This window comes from Nicotiana tomentosiformis, chromosome 5 (assembly GCF_000390325.3).
Source record: "Nicotiana tomentosiformis chromosome 5, ASM39032v3, whole genome shotgun sequence".
Classification (NCBI taxonomy): domain Eukaryota; kingdom Viridiplantae; phylum Streptophyta; class Magnoliopsida; order Solanales; family Solanaceae; genus Nicotiana; species Nicotiana tomentosiformis.
In genome coordinates, this window is record NC_090816.1 from 86,845,145 (window position 1) to 86,857,377 (window position 12,233).

The 12,233-nt window shown below is 41.6% G+C and overlaps 2 protein-coding genes across 2 annotated transcripts; both read left to right on the plus strand.

The window, feature by feature from the left end:
• Positions 1–2,076: 2,076 nt before the first annotated feature.
• On the plus strand, positions 2,077–3,735 carry LOC104100516 (uncharacterized). Its single transcript, XM_033657203.1, has 4 exons — positions 2,077–2,353; positions 2,627–3,024; positions 3,167–3,412; positions 3,517–3,735. Exons 1-4 carry the CDS (start codon positions 2,077–2,079, stop codon positions 3,733–3,735), a joined length of 1,140 nt encoding a protein of 379 aa, XP_033513094.1.
• A 1,325-nt stretch (positions 3,736–5,060) lies between these two features.
• On the plus strand, positions 5,061–6,279 carry LOC138892727 (uncharacterized). Its single transcript, XM_070176463.1, has 2 exons — positions 5,061–5,489; positions 5,854–6,279. The coding sequence occupies exons 1-2, from the start codon at positions 5,061–5,063 to the stop codon at positions 6,277–6,279; spliced, it is 855 nt and encodes a 284-aa protein (XP_070032564.1).
• Positions 6,280–12,233: the final 5,954 nt, after the last annotated feature.

Sequence of the window (12,233 nt, forward strand, 5' to 3'; positions counted from 1 at the left end):
AGCCCAACTCATCTAAAAAGAGGGTATCTTGATTGGGAGAAGTAATTTGCGAGGGAGGGGAAGACGGAAGCAATGGGAAATCGATATACTTGATCAAATTTACTCAATACGTATGTTTGGGAAGAATTTGGGAATTGTAATGTCTTCTTGTTCTTCTAGTACTCTCGTTTTGTATACTTTCTTCGTTATGGAGTAAGTCTCCTTAGGGTTGTTGACGGATGTTGTGAATTAATCCTTGTTTTGGGTTTTACTCTATGTTAATTGCCCGACTTTAATGAAGGAGTTCTTAATTGAATTGCAAGCCTTATTGTTGTCTTACTTTAATCGAAAGAGAAGTTTACTGCTATTTGCTTTGTTTTATCTTGATGGGGTTGATTTTACATCTCTTCTAAGTAATCGAAAGAGCTTAAGGAGTTATTGATTTACCCAGTCCATGAGAACAATCGAGAGGTGTTCTCCGAAAGATCGTTCATTCACTAATTTTGTGCATACATTCATAGGGCCTATTATTGGGTTACCTAAGGGAATCAAATTCATTCTGAAGAAGAATCTAAATCTTTGAAGTAGCCTAATCACCTGTTGAAATTGAAAGAATCAATAGAAGTTAAGAGTGAATCTAGCATAGAGTTACCCGGAACAAAAGTTGATCACATATCTTGTCATCACCCTTCCTTCTCTCATTGATATTCCTTTATTTTTACTAATCATTTAGGTACCATCAGTTTCTTACAGCTGATAATCGTAGTTTATTTGTAGTCACTAATAACATAAATTAAAAGGTTGATTATCCTAGATAGTGTTAAGCTGAGGAATAATAGAACATTATTGAAACCAATCCCCGTGGAGACGATTCAACATTATACTATCTTTGACTAGCGAACCCAAGTTTATACGCCGGTTTTGCGCTCGTCAAATTTTGGCGTCGTTGCCGGGGATTGGCGACTAATAGTGTTTAAATTAGTTTTCAGTGCTAATTCAAGAACTACTATATTTTATTTTCTTTTCTTATCTTACACTCTTTTCATCTGTGTACAGGCAACAGGGTAAGTTCAGTGGTGTATGACTCGATCCTCTTCAAATGACCTGGTGCCATACGACCCAGAGTTAGACAAACACCTGAGGAAGCTTAAAAGAGAGAAATGAGCGAGTGGATTGTTGTTGGGTCAGTTTTCAACTCAGGATAAAATGGTAAACAATGAAGAGATAGTAGACCTAGCTGCCAGAGAGGCAGCTCAGCAACAGGAAGCTCGGTTAGCAGCTGAAGGGGCCCACATAATTGCTGATTAAATGGTTGATGGAGAGCGAAGACTCAACCCCAACTGAATTATTGAGGATGCCTTTGAAAATGCAAGACCTAGGCCTGGGAGATCACTGGGCGATTATGCTAGACTGGTGTACAATTAATAACAGTCTAGTGTGAGGCCTCCACCCATTGATGCGAACAATTTTGAACTCAAACAGGGAGTCATCCAAACCATTCAGAATAAATGCATCTTCATAGGCAAACCCAATAAAGATCCCAACAACCATCTGATGGACTTTGATGAAATAATGAACACATTTCGCTATAATGGAGCATCACATGATGCTATATACCTCAGAGCATTCCCGTTCTCGCTGAAGGATGATGCAAAGTAGTGGCTGAGAAGTTTGCCTATAGGGTCAATCCGTATGTGGGAGGAGATGACTACCAAGTTTTTGGAAAAATATTTCTCGGCTGCAAAGACGGGAAAAATGAGAAAGGAGATTCATAATTTCAGCCAAGGAGAAGGGGAGACAGTGTTCGATGCATGGGAAAGATTTAAGGAGTTGCTGCGGAGATGCCCTCATAACTGAATGGAGCAATGGATGCAACTTCAGGACTTTTGGGACGATTTAAGACTGTCATCAAGGAGATTGCTAAATAGTGCAGTTGAAGGCCCTCTGATGAAGAAAACTCCGGAAGAGATTGTTATTCTCCTGAATGAACTATCTGAAGATGCAGATCAATGATCCACAGATCAAGGGGATCGAAAAAAATCTACAGGGGTGCATCAATTAGAATCGACTGTAGCAATGCAGGCCCAAATTGTAGCAATGGCTAAGAACATCAAGCAATTGACTTTGGCTCAGGTGCAAACTCAACCACAGGTGGGTTGTGATATCCATGGGATGGGACACCCTACACACGAGTGTCAAGTTACAGCTGAGGAGGTCAACGTTGTGGGAAATTTTAATAGAGGGAACTACCAATGTGGGAACAATTTTAATGCTATGGGTCAAAGACATCCAGGTTTTTCGTGGAGTTCACCAAATGGGAGCTTGAATTCATGGCAGCAAAGTAATCTCAGACTACAGGGTCTGGGACCACCAGGTTTTCAGAACTAGCAGAGGCAGCAATACCAGCCACTGCAGCAAAATCAGTCAAATACGGAAGGTCTCATGAAGGAATTTATCAACAAAACAGATGAAAAATTTGAGAGTCAGGGTACAGCTATCCGGAACTTAGAAAGAAAAATGGGATAGATTGCAAATTTGTTGTCTGAGAGGGCTCGTGGTACTCTTCCATCCGACACTGAAAAGAACCCAAAGGAAACAATCAAAGCAGTATCTCTGAGAAGCGGAAAATAATTGACTAATCCAATAGTGAAGGCTAAATCGAAAGTGGTCGACAAGCAGACTGAGACACCATTAGAGGAAAAGAATGAAGAGCAAAAGAGTCAGAATAGCGGGGTGCAACAAGAAATTGAAGAAAGTAGACACATGCCAGCTCTACCTTTCCCTCAAAAGATGAAGCGGGAGAAACTTGACAAGTGTTTTGGGCGATTCTTGAAGATGCTCAAACAACTTTATGTGAACATACCGTTCACAGAAGTACTCACTCAGGTGCCCGCTTATGCAAAGTTCTTGAAGGAGATCCTGTCAAGCAAGAGAAAATTGGAGGAGACAACAGTGGTCAAGCTGAATGCCCACTGTAGTGCTATATTGCAAAACAAAAATTCCTCAGAAGTGTGGGGACCCAGGAAGCTTCACCATACCATGCTGGTTGGGGAGTGAAAAGTTTGACAAGGCTCTCTGTGATTCAAGTGCGTCTATTAATCTAATGCCTCTGTCTGTATTCAAGAAACTGGAAGGTGAACTTGAAGTGATCAAGTCAATACAAGTGTCCCTATAACTGGCTGACCAGACCACCATTCTACCTGAGGGAATCATTAAAGATAATCTAGTACGGGTGGACAAGTTTGTGTTCCCCGTCGATTTTATTGTGGTGGATATAGAGGTGAACAAAGAGGTACCTTTAATTCTGAGGAGACCATTTTTGTGTACAGGTAGAGCCATCCTGGATATTTATGAGGGGCAGCTTATGCTTAGAGTGGGAACTGAGAAAGTAGTGTTCCAGATGAAGAGAATGGTGAAATACCCCAGTGATGAGGTATCTGCCTACTCATGTTTCAAGCTAGATATCATTGGGGAGCTGGCTGAGAAGTACAAGTCTGATAAGCTTGTGGGGGATATCTAGAGAGGTGTATTACCCAGTCTGGCACAGTGGATGATGAAGATCTTGAAGTAAAGAAAATAGCTGAAGCTCTTGAAATGGAGGAGCAAGTGGTTTATGAGGAGGAAATAAAAGAGGAGGCTTCTAATCCCAATGTGGAATTGAAAGTCCTCCCCACTCACTTGAAATATGCTTTTCTTGAAACTAATAACTTTCCTGTGATTATTTCTGCTGATTTGATAGGTACACAGGAGCAATAACTGGTGGAGATGCTGTCAAAGTACAAGAAGGCCATTGGTTTGAGCACAAGTGATATTCAAGGAATCAGTCCAGCCATATACATGCACAAAATCTTGCTGGAAGAAAATAGCAAGCCAGTGGTGCAACCTCAACGCAAGCTTAACAAAAATTTGGAGGAGGTAGTGCACAAGGAGATCATCAAATTGCTAGATGCAGGAGTAATTTTTCCCATCTCTGACAGCCAGTGGACCAGTCCAGTGCAGGTTGTACCAAAAAAGGGGGCATGACAGTGGTGAAAAATGAAGATAATAAATTGATCCCCACGAGAACAGTCACAGGGTGGAGAATGTGCATTGATTATAGAAGGCTGAATGAGGCAACAAGGAAAGACCACTTTCTACTCCCTTTTATTGATCAAATGCTCGAGAAGGTGGCTGGACACGGATGTTACTGTTTCCTGGATGGGTATTCAGGCTACAATCAGATACCAATTTCCCCAAAAGATGTTGAGAAGACCACTTTCACTTGCCCGTTAGGTATTTTTGCTTATAGGAGGATGCCGTTTGGGCTATGTAATGCACCTGCCACTTTTCAGAGGTGCATGATGTCTATATTCTCCGACTTAAATGAGAAGTGTCTTGAGGTGTTCATGGATGATTTCACCCTTTTCGGTGATGACTTTGAAGATTTTTTGATAAATTTAAAGCTCGTGCTTGAACGTTGTGAAGCTTCTCACTTGGTTCTTAACTGGGAGAAGTGTCACTTCATGGTAAAGGAGGGAATTATCGTGGGCCACAAGGTAACTGCGCATCGAATTGAGTTTGACAAAGCTAAGGTGGATGTTATTGCTAGGCTCCCTCCCCCGACTTCGGTAAAGAGCATAAGAAGCTTCTTGGGACACGCTGGGTTCTATAGGAGGTTTATAAAAAATATTTCCAGCATTACCAAGCCATTGACACAATTGCTAGCAAAGGATGCCAAGTTTATTTTCAATGTAGAGTGCTTAAGAGCATTTGAGTTGATAAAGGAAAAGCTTATGAGTGCTCCTATTATGGTGACACCTTATTGGAGCCAGCTCTTTGAGATAATATATGATGCGAGTGATGTAGCTGTGGGAGCGGTTCTAGGGCAACGAAGAGATAAAATGTTCAAACCCATCTATTATGCAAGAAGGACATTGAATGATGCTCAAGTAAATTATGCCACTACTGAAAAGGAGTTTTTTGCTGTGGTCTTTGCTTTTGACAAGTTTAGATCATACCTGGTGGGAAGCAAGGTAATTGTACACACTGATCACTCAGCATTGAAATAATTGTTGAGTAATAAAGAATCCAAGCCGCGTCTGATGCGATGGGTTTTGCTGCTCCAAGAGTTTGATTTGGAAATAAAAGATAGGAAGGACATAGAAAATCAAGTCGCAGATCATCTATCTCGGCTTGAGAAGCCTCTAGTTGAAATAGTCAAAATAAAGGAAGAGTTCCCTGATGAGCAGATTTTTTCCATAGCAGCGGTTTCTGAAAGGCCGCCATGTTATGTAGATATAGCTAACTTTTTGGCTAGTGGATGGTTACCCCATGACCTCACTCGTGATCAAAGAAGAAATCTTCAAGGTGAGGTAAAAAGTTATTTTTGGTATGACCCGTTCTTGTTTAAACTGTGTGCGGATAGGGTGATTAGACGATGTGTGCCTGAAGGAGAAATGGCAAGCATTATATCTTATTGCCATGATAGAGCAGCTAGAGATCACTATGGTGGAAATCGCACTGCAACAAAGGTCATGGAAGCCGGGTTCTTTTGACCTACTTTGCACAAAGATGCACGGGCGTATGTAGCTTCATGTGATAAGTGTCAGAGAGTAGGTAATATTATCAAGAGGGATGAAATGCCGCTCAACTCCATTCTGGTATGTGAAATTTTAGATGTTTGGGGCATCGACTTAATGGGTTCATTCCCAACGTCGCATTCTTATGAGTATATCCTAGTAGCCGTTGACTACGTCTCTAAATGGGTTGAAGCAATCCTTACTAGGACCAATGATGCTCGGGTGGTGTGTGAATTTCTTAGGAATTTTTTTTACCCGCTTTGGAACACCTCGAGTGATCATCAGTGACAATGGGTCACACTTTGTGAATAAGCAGTTTGCTGCACTATTGTCTAAGTATGGGGTCACACACAAAACAGGAACACCATACCATGCCCAAACTAGTGGGCAAGTTGAAGTGGCTAATTGGGAACTAAAACGAATTCTTGCAAAGACGGTTAGTGCTTCTCGAAAAGACTGGTCTGTCAAATTGGATGAAGCACTATGGGAGTATAGAACTGCGTTCAAAATGACCATATGGACTTCACCATTCAAATTAGTGTATGGCAAGTCGTGTCACTTACCTGTTGAGATAGAACATAAGGCTTATTGGGAAATTAAGATGCTTAATCTTGATCTTAGTTTTGCAGGTGATCACAGGTTGGAGCAGATGAATGAATTGGAAGAGTTCAGACTGGACGCGTATGAAAGTGCGCATATCTTCAAGGAAAAGACTAAAAAATGGCATTATTCGTCTGATTAAGACAAAGGAGTTTCATGAAGGGGACAAAATCTTACTATATAACAGTAGACTCAGATTATTTCTCGGAAAATTCAAGTCTAGATGGACAGGACCGTATATGGTGAAGCATGCATCACCATACGGGGCGATTGAGATCCAAAACCAAGATGGAACAGAAAGCTTCAAAGTAAATGGGCACAGACTGAAGTCGTTTCTTGCTGGAGGATTTGCACAGCAATCCTCGAGCATCAAAATCAACTGAGGATGTCCGATTGAGTCAAGCTAACGACTATAACTCAGAACTACCTTTGACTTTTCTGCTAGCTAGATTTTTCTTTTCTTTTTTACTTCACATTTGTGCACAGCATAAAATAGATAGCAGTTAGTGTGTATTATGACGTAGTAGATATTAATCGGGAAAAAAAGGCAAACGTGCGCGGCCGCGCATTGACCGCGCATATGGCAAACCCTATTGCCAAACATGCACTAATGTGCATCGACCGCGCACATGGTCGCGCATTTTTGACCCCCCGCTGCCTCACGTGCACGGCCGCGCATTGACCGCGCACCAACCGCGCACAGGTAAGTAAATGTTTTTTTCTGTTCTTCTTTTTGCCTCCCCCCCCCCCCCCTTTTTTCTTTCTTTTCACAAACATATCCCCCTTTCTACAAACCCCCAATCTCAAATTTCCCCCAAACTAACCCTCCCCCTTCTCTCTTCTCTTCTCTTCTCTACATAACCCCATACTTAATTGAAGTGTATTCTTCCTTCCTCTTCCCAACCCAAATCCCCTCAAGCTCCCTTCATGTAAGTGCCATGATTTTCCCTCTTAATTTCTTTTATTTTCTTTTCTTCTCCTTGACTTGTAGAGATTCTGTTGAGTTATACCTGTTTTGTGTTGGGGTACTAGTTAAATTTTACCATGATGGGTTGGGTGTGTCATTGGTGGAGTTTTGTCCAAATTGGGGGATAAAGATTTATTGTTAGGGAGTTTGGGTGAACTAGGCACATCAGGTGTTTGTTTAAATGCTCCTATGAATTTGAGAATCTAATTTAGTGACCAAGTATGCTGGTGAAGTCTGAGTAGCCACTCTTGGGTCACATATCATGCTTTTAGCTGATGTTGGTGTTTGTTTCAGGTATGACACCATCCAAGAAATGAAGAGCCATAGGTGCCTCCTCCAGTGGTCAAGCTGGCTCGTCCCGGCCGCGAGTTTTTGCAAATTCTCGCCCGTTTGATAATACCAAGTTTGTATCCAGTGCCGCCCAAGATCGCTTCTGTAAAAAGTCACCGAAGAAACCCATTCTGGAGAGGAGAATTGATATGGGGTCCCTCCAAAATGACTGCCCAAACATGTATCATGAATTAGTCCGGCGAGGGTTGGGGATATTGTTTGAAGAACCAGACGAAGCAAATTTGATGGTTGTTCGGGAGTTTTATGTAAACTGCCCGGAACATGTTAACCATGTCTACACGGTTCGAAAGAAGAGTGTGGACAAGTCTATAGAGGCCATTCGGAGGGCCTACCATTTGCCACTGTTTGGGGAAAATCCTGATGCAGAAGACTACTATGACACATACAACAGGAAACCACCCACGTGGGAATTATTCTTCAGAACAATTTGTGTGACCAACAAGGAGGTAGTGTGGCTTACGCCGGGGCGAAAGTTTCATTCGGCATTGCTGACCTTTGAAGGGAAGTGTTGGGTCCACATAATAAATAGCCGCCTGATGCCGTCCTCCAATACCACTAAGGTGAATAGTCCCTAGGCTGCTCTGATCTGTTGTTGTCTCAATGGCCACGATTTTGATGTGGCTAAGATTATTCATGGTGAAATGTTCATTTGTTGTCCTGTACAAAGGTATGGTTTCTTCTTCCCATCCTTAATCACAAGGTTGTGCCGTCAGGTACGTGTACCTGAAGACAGAGACTTGGATGGGAAAGTGAAAAGAGAACAAAAGTTCTGGCATGATAAAGTAATAGTTGGGAAGGACCCTATTGGGCCTGTTGAGGCAAACAATGATGAGTCTGATGCACCAGAAGAGGGTAATGAAGTGCAAGATGAGGATGTGGCTGCTTCACCACCACATGAGCAGGTTGTTGAGGGAACCTCAGTCGTCCGATGGGACACAAGAATTAGCGCATTAGAGCAGGTAATGGCGGGGATGCATACTTCTGTCACAGACTTGGGAGGTCGAGTAGATACCCTGTCTACCCAAAATGCCAAGTCTGAGCGAAAGATCATGGCATGGTTGCATGCGCTTGGCCGAGCTTTCCATCTGGACCCCGGCACTGTCTCCGACACGGACTGACTCTATCAGGGAAGTTTCTTCGCCTTAAGTTTTTCTTTGTGTGACATGGGGACATGCCACCATTTTAAAGTGTGGGGTAGGGATATGTTGTATATATCTTGTATGTATGTATGTAGTAATGTATATTAGTTTTAATTTCTTTGGTGAGTTGAGTACTGTTAGGAAAAAAAATTGATTTTTTCCGACGATGGATAGTAATTTCCCCTTGGTTTTTCTTTGTACCGCGGTTCTTTTCCAAGGGTTTCATTTGAACCGGGTGTAGTTAGTTTTATGCTATGAGTTGGAATGAAAACAAGGTCTCTTCGTTACACCTTAAGAATAGTGAGTGCTTTAGTGTGACGCTTAGGCTCAGGTTTTTGACTCTTGTATAAGTGCCTTAAATTGTTCGTTGCTTAACTACTTCGACTAAAGTGTCTTGACAGTCCGATCCTGAGTGAGTATGTGCCATGTGTGAGTGAGTTTTTTTTTGTATGATTCTGTGCACTGCATTTGATGTCTAGAACTTGCCCCGTGTGTCTGCAAAGCAAAATAGTAGTCTTGTTCACTCTTGGAAGTGATATATGCTTTTCTTTGTTGAGTCAGTGATACACTTTTACCACCTAATTATTATGTATCTTAGTTAACCCCTTTGAGCCTGTAATCCTATTTTATTGGCAACCACATTATAAGCCTTACCCTTTTGTTTGAATTGATCATCTATTTGAACCTTTCACCTCCCTTGAGCACATAAAATTTTGACGAACTGTGTAAAAGTGTGGGTTGGTTGGGTTGGCTTTTGAGTGGAACTATTAAAATAAGGAGAAAAGTGCAATGTTTTGAAAAAGGAAAAGTCACCTGAAATGAAGGAAAAAAAAGAAAAAATAAAAAAATAAAGAGTTGTATAGTTGAGAAATAGTGGTGACTCTTGATGTAAATGTGCTTAAACAGGGGGAGTTAATGCATGTTGATATAAAGGTGGAGTAGGGTGTGACATAAGTGTGGGGTTCAACTGGTAAAGTGTTTGTATTAAAGTTCTTAAGGAGGTGTATTCACTCTTATATCTAAACGTATCCTACTCGTCCCGCAACCTACATTACAACCAGTAGAAGTCCTACTTGATCCTTGACTGAATGAGCTCAATTAGTATAGTAGTATTCTACGGGAAAGCCTATGGTGCATCTTTTGTGGCACATGAATCTCGTTTATGAGAGTGAGTGAATTCTTTCTATCTTGAGTTCCTAAGTGTTCTTGAATTTTATTGTATGAGGAACTACTCTCTTTTGTATGTGAGGGCACTTGTTTCACGAAGGAAAGGTAAGTCTTGATCTTTATGTTAGAGTAAGTGAGTAAATTGTGAATAATACCTGGTGCTTATGAGTAAATTCTTGAGATGAAGATGTTACACTATTATGCTTAATCTATATTAAATATTCTTGGTGTAATTAGTGAGGGAAGTCGCATAGTGAGGTTGCATTTATGTAAAGTGTGGTTTAATTTCTCGAGGACGAGCAATGGTTCAAGTGTGGGGTGTTGATGGCAGGCTATAACTATGTGTTTTGGCCACTATTTGCATTCTAATTTGCTGCACTCTACTGATGTTTGATTGCTAAATGGTAGTAAATTGCTCTAACTAATTGATTTATGTTTTTGAAGGAGAAAGTTCGGGCTACAATGGTGTTCAGAATCATTTTGAGCTAATATGGAGTGTTGGGGCCAAGTAAAAATTATGGAGTACATTGGGAGCTCATTCGAGGATCAACGGAGGTTCGCGCATTTAAAAAGAAGAAATAAAACGAGAGCAACAAAATGGACCAGGTGCGCGGCCACGCACTGGGCCGCGCAAGTCAGACAGAAACTTTCGAATGTGCGCGGCCAGATGCGCAGTCACCTGCCCAGGTTTGCGTCCGCACACGTCCCTCCAAGGAAAAATTCTGCAGGGCTAAATTCATAATTTTGAGGGCGACTTTCCTTGACCTATATGAAGCCCGGCTCATCTAAAAAGAGGGTATCTTGATTGGAAGACGTAATTTGTGAGGGAGGGGAAGACGGAAGCAACGGGAAATCGATATACTTGATCAAATTCACTCAATACTAAAGTCTAGGCGGAATTTGGGAATTGTAATGTCTTCTTGTTCTTCTAGTACTCTCGTTTTGTATACTTTCTTCGTTATGGAGTAAGTCTCCTTAGGGTTGTTGACGGATGTTGTGAATTAATCCTTGTTTTGGGTTTTACTCTATGTTAATTGCCCGACTTTAATGAAGGAGTTCTTAATTGAATTGCAAGGCTTATTGTAGTCTTACTTTAATCGAAAGAGAAGTTTACTGCTATTGGCTTTGTGTTATCTTGATGGGGTTGATTTTATGTCTCTTCTAAGTAATCGAAAGAGCTTAAGGAGTTATTGATTTACCCAGTCCATGAGAATAATCGAGAGGTGTTCTCCGAAAGATCGTTCATTTACTAATTTTGTGCATACATTCATAGGGCATGTTATTGGGTTACCTAAGGGAATCAAATTCAATCGGAAGAAGAATCTAAATCTTTGAAGTAGCCTAATCATCTATTGAAATCGAAAGAATCAATAGAAGTTAAGAGTGAATCTAGCATAGAGTTACCCGGAACAATAGTTGATCACATATCTTGTCATCACCCTTCCTTCTCTTATTGATATTCCTTTATTTTTACTAATCATTTGGGTATCATCAGTTTCTTATAGCTGATAATCGTAGTTTATTTGTAGTCAATAATAACATAAATCAAAAGGTTGATTATCCTGGATAGTGTTAAGCTGAAGAATTAATAGAACATTATTGAAACCAATCCCTATGGAGACGATTCAATACTATACTATCTTTGACTAACGAGCCCAAGTTTATATGCCGGTTTTGCGCTCGTCACACACACGAGCGATAAACACAATCTACAATAATAGAATCTCCCACAGGCATGGACACATATACATAAGTACTCAAAGAATCACGCGGCATAATCATATATGAAGCAAAATAAGATGACACGTTGGAATAAGTAGAGCCCGGATTAAATAGTACTAAAGTATCTCTATGGCAAACTGGAACAATACCTGTGATGATGGCGTCAGATGACTCTGCCTCAGGTCTAGTTGGAAATGCATAAAAGTGGGACTGTGCCCCATCACTCTGACCTCTGCCCCTCGGGCGACCCCTAGCTAGCTGGCCTCCACTTCTAATGGCTTGACCTCCACCTCTAGCAACCTGACCTCTGCCTCTAGCTGGTTGTGCGGGCGGTGGAGCAACCGGTGCCGACATAATGGAACGATAACCCTGTTGAGTTCTACTGCTCGTCAATCTAGGGTGATACCTCCTGATGTGACCTACGCCCCCACACTCAAAGCACTCCCTAGACTTCTAAGGCTGTTGAAGCTGAGCCAGATCCTGACAACTCGAATATCCACTGTAGTAACTCTGAAGTAGTGGTGCACTGATAGTAGCTGAAGTTGCATTGAATGTTGGTTGCTCAGGACGATACCCATAAGAAACACGACTGCCCAAAGCACCGTGGGCTACTTGAAGAGCTAACTTAATTGTCCTAGGAGGATCGCCTCCACCAAAAACAACCCTGCCTTCAGATGAGGCTCCATTGAAGCCACCGAAATGACGTGGACTCTTCTTAGATGTCGCTCCTCTATCCTGACCACGAACCAT

Excerpts from the sequence above, each read along its gene's own strand:
- LOC138892727 (XM_070176463.1), top strand. The coding sequence starts at position 5,061 with ATGCGATGGGTTTTGCTGCTCCAAGAGTTTGATTTGGAAATAAAAGAT. Across the intron at positions 5,490-5,853 it reads GAAATCGCACTGCAACAAAG|TTTGCTGCACTATTGTCTAA; the intron begins GTCATGGAAGCC and ends GTGAATAAGCAG.
- LOC104100516 (XM_033657203.1), top strand. The coding sequence starts at position 2,077 with ATGGCTAAGAACATCAAGCAATTGACTTTGGCTCAGGTGCAAACTCAA. Across the intron at positions 2,354-2,626 it reads ACAGGGTCTGGGACCACCAG|TGAAGGCTAAATCGAAAGTG; the intron begins GTTTTCAGAACT and ends CTAATCCAATAG. Across the intron at positions 3,413-3,516 it reads TGAAATACCCCAGTGATGAG|TCTGGCACAGTGGATGATGA; the intron begins GTATCTGCCTAC and ends TGTATTACCCAG.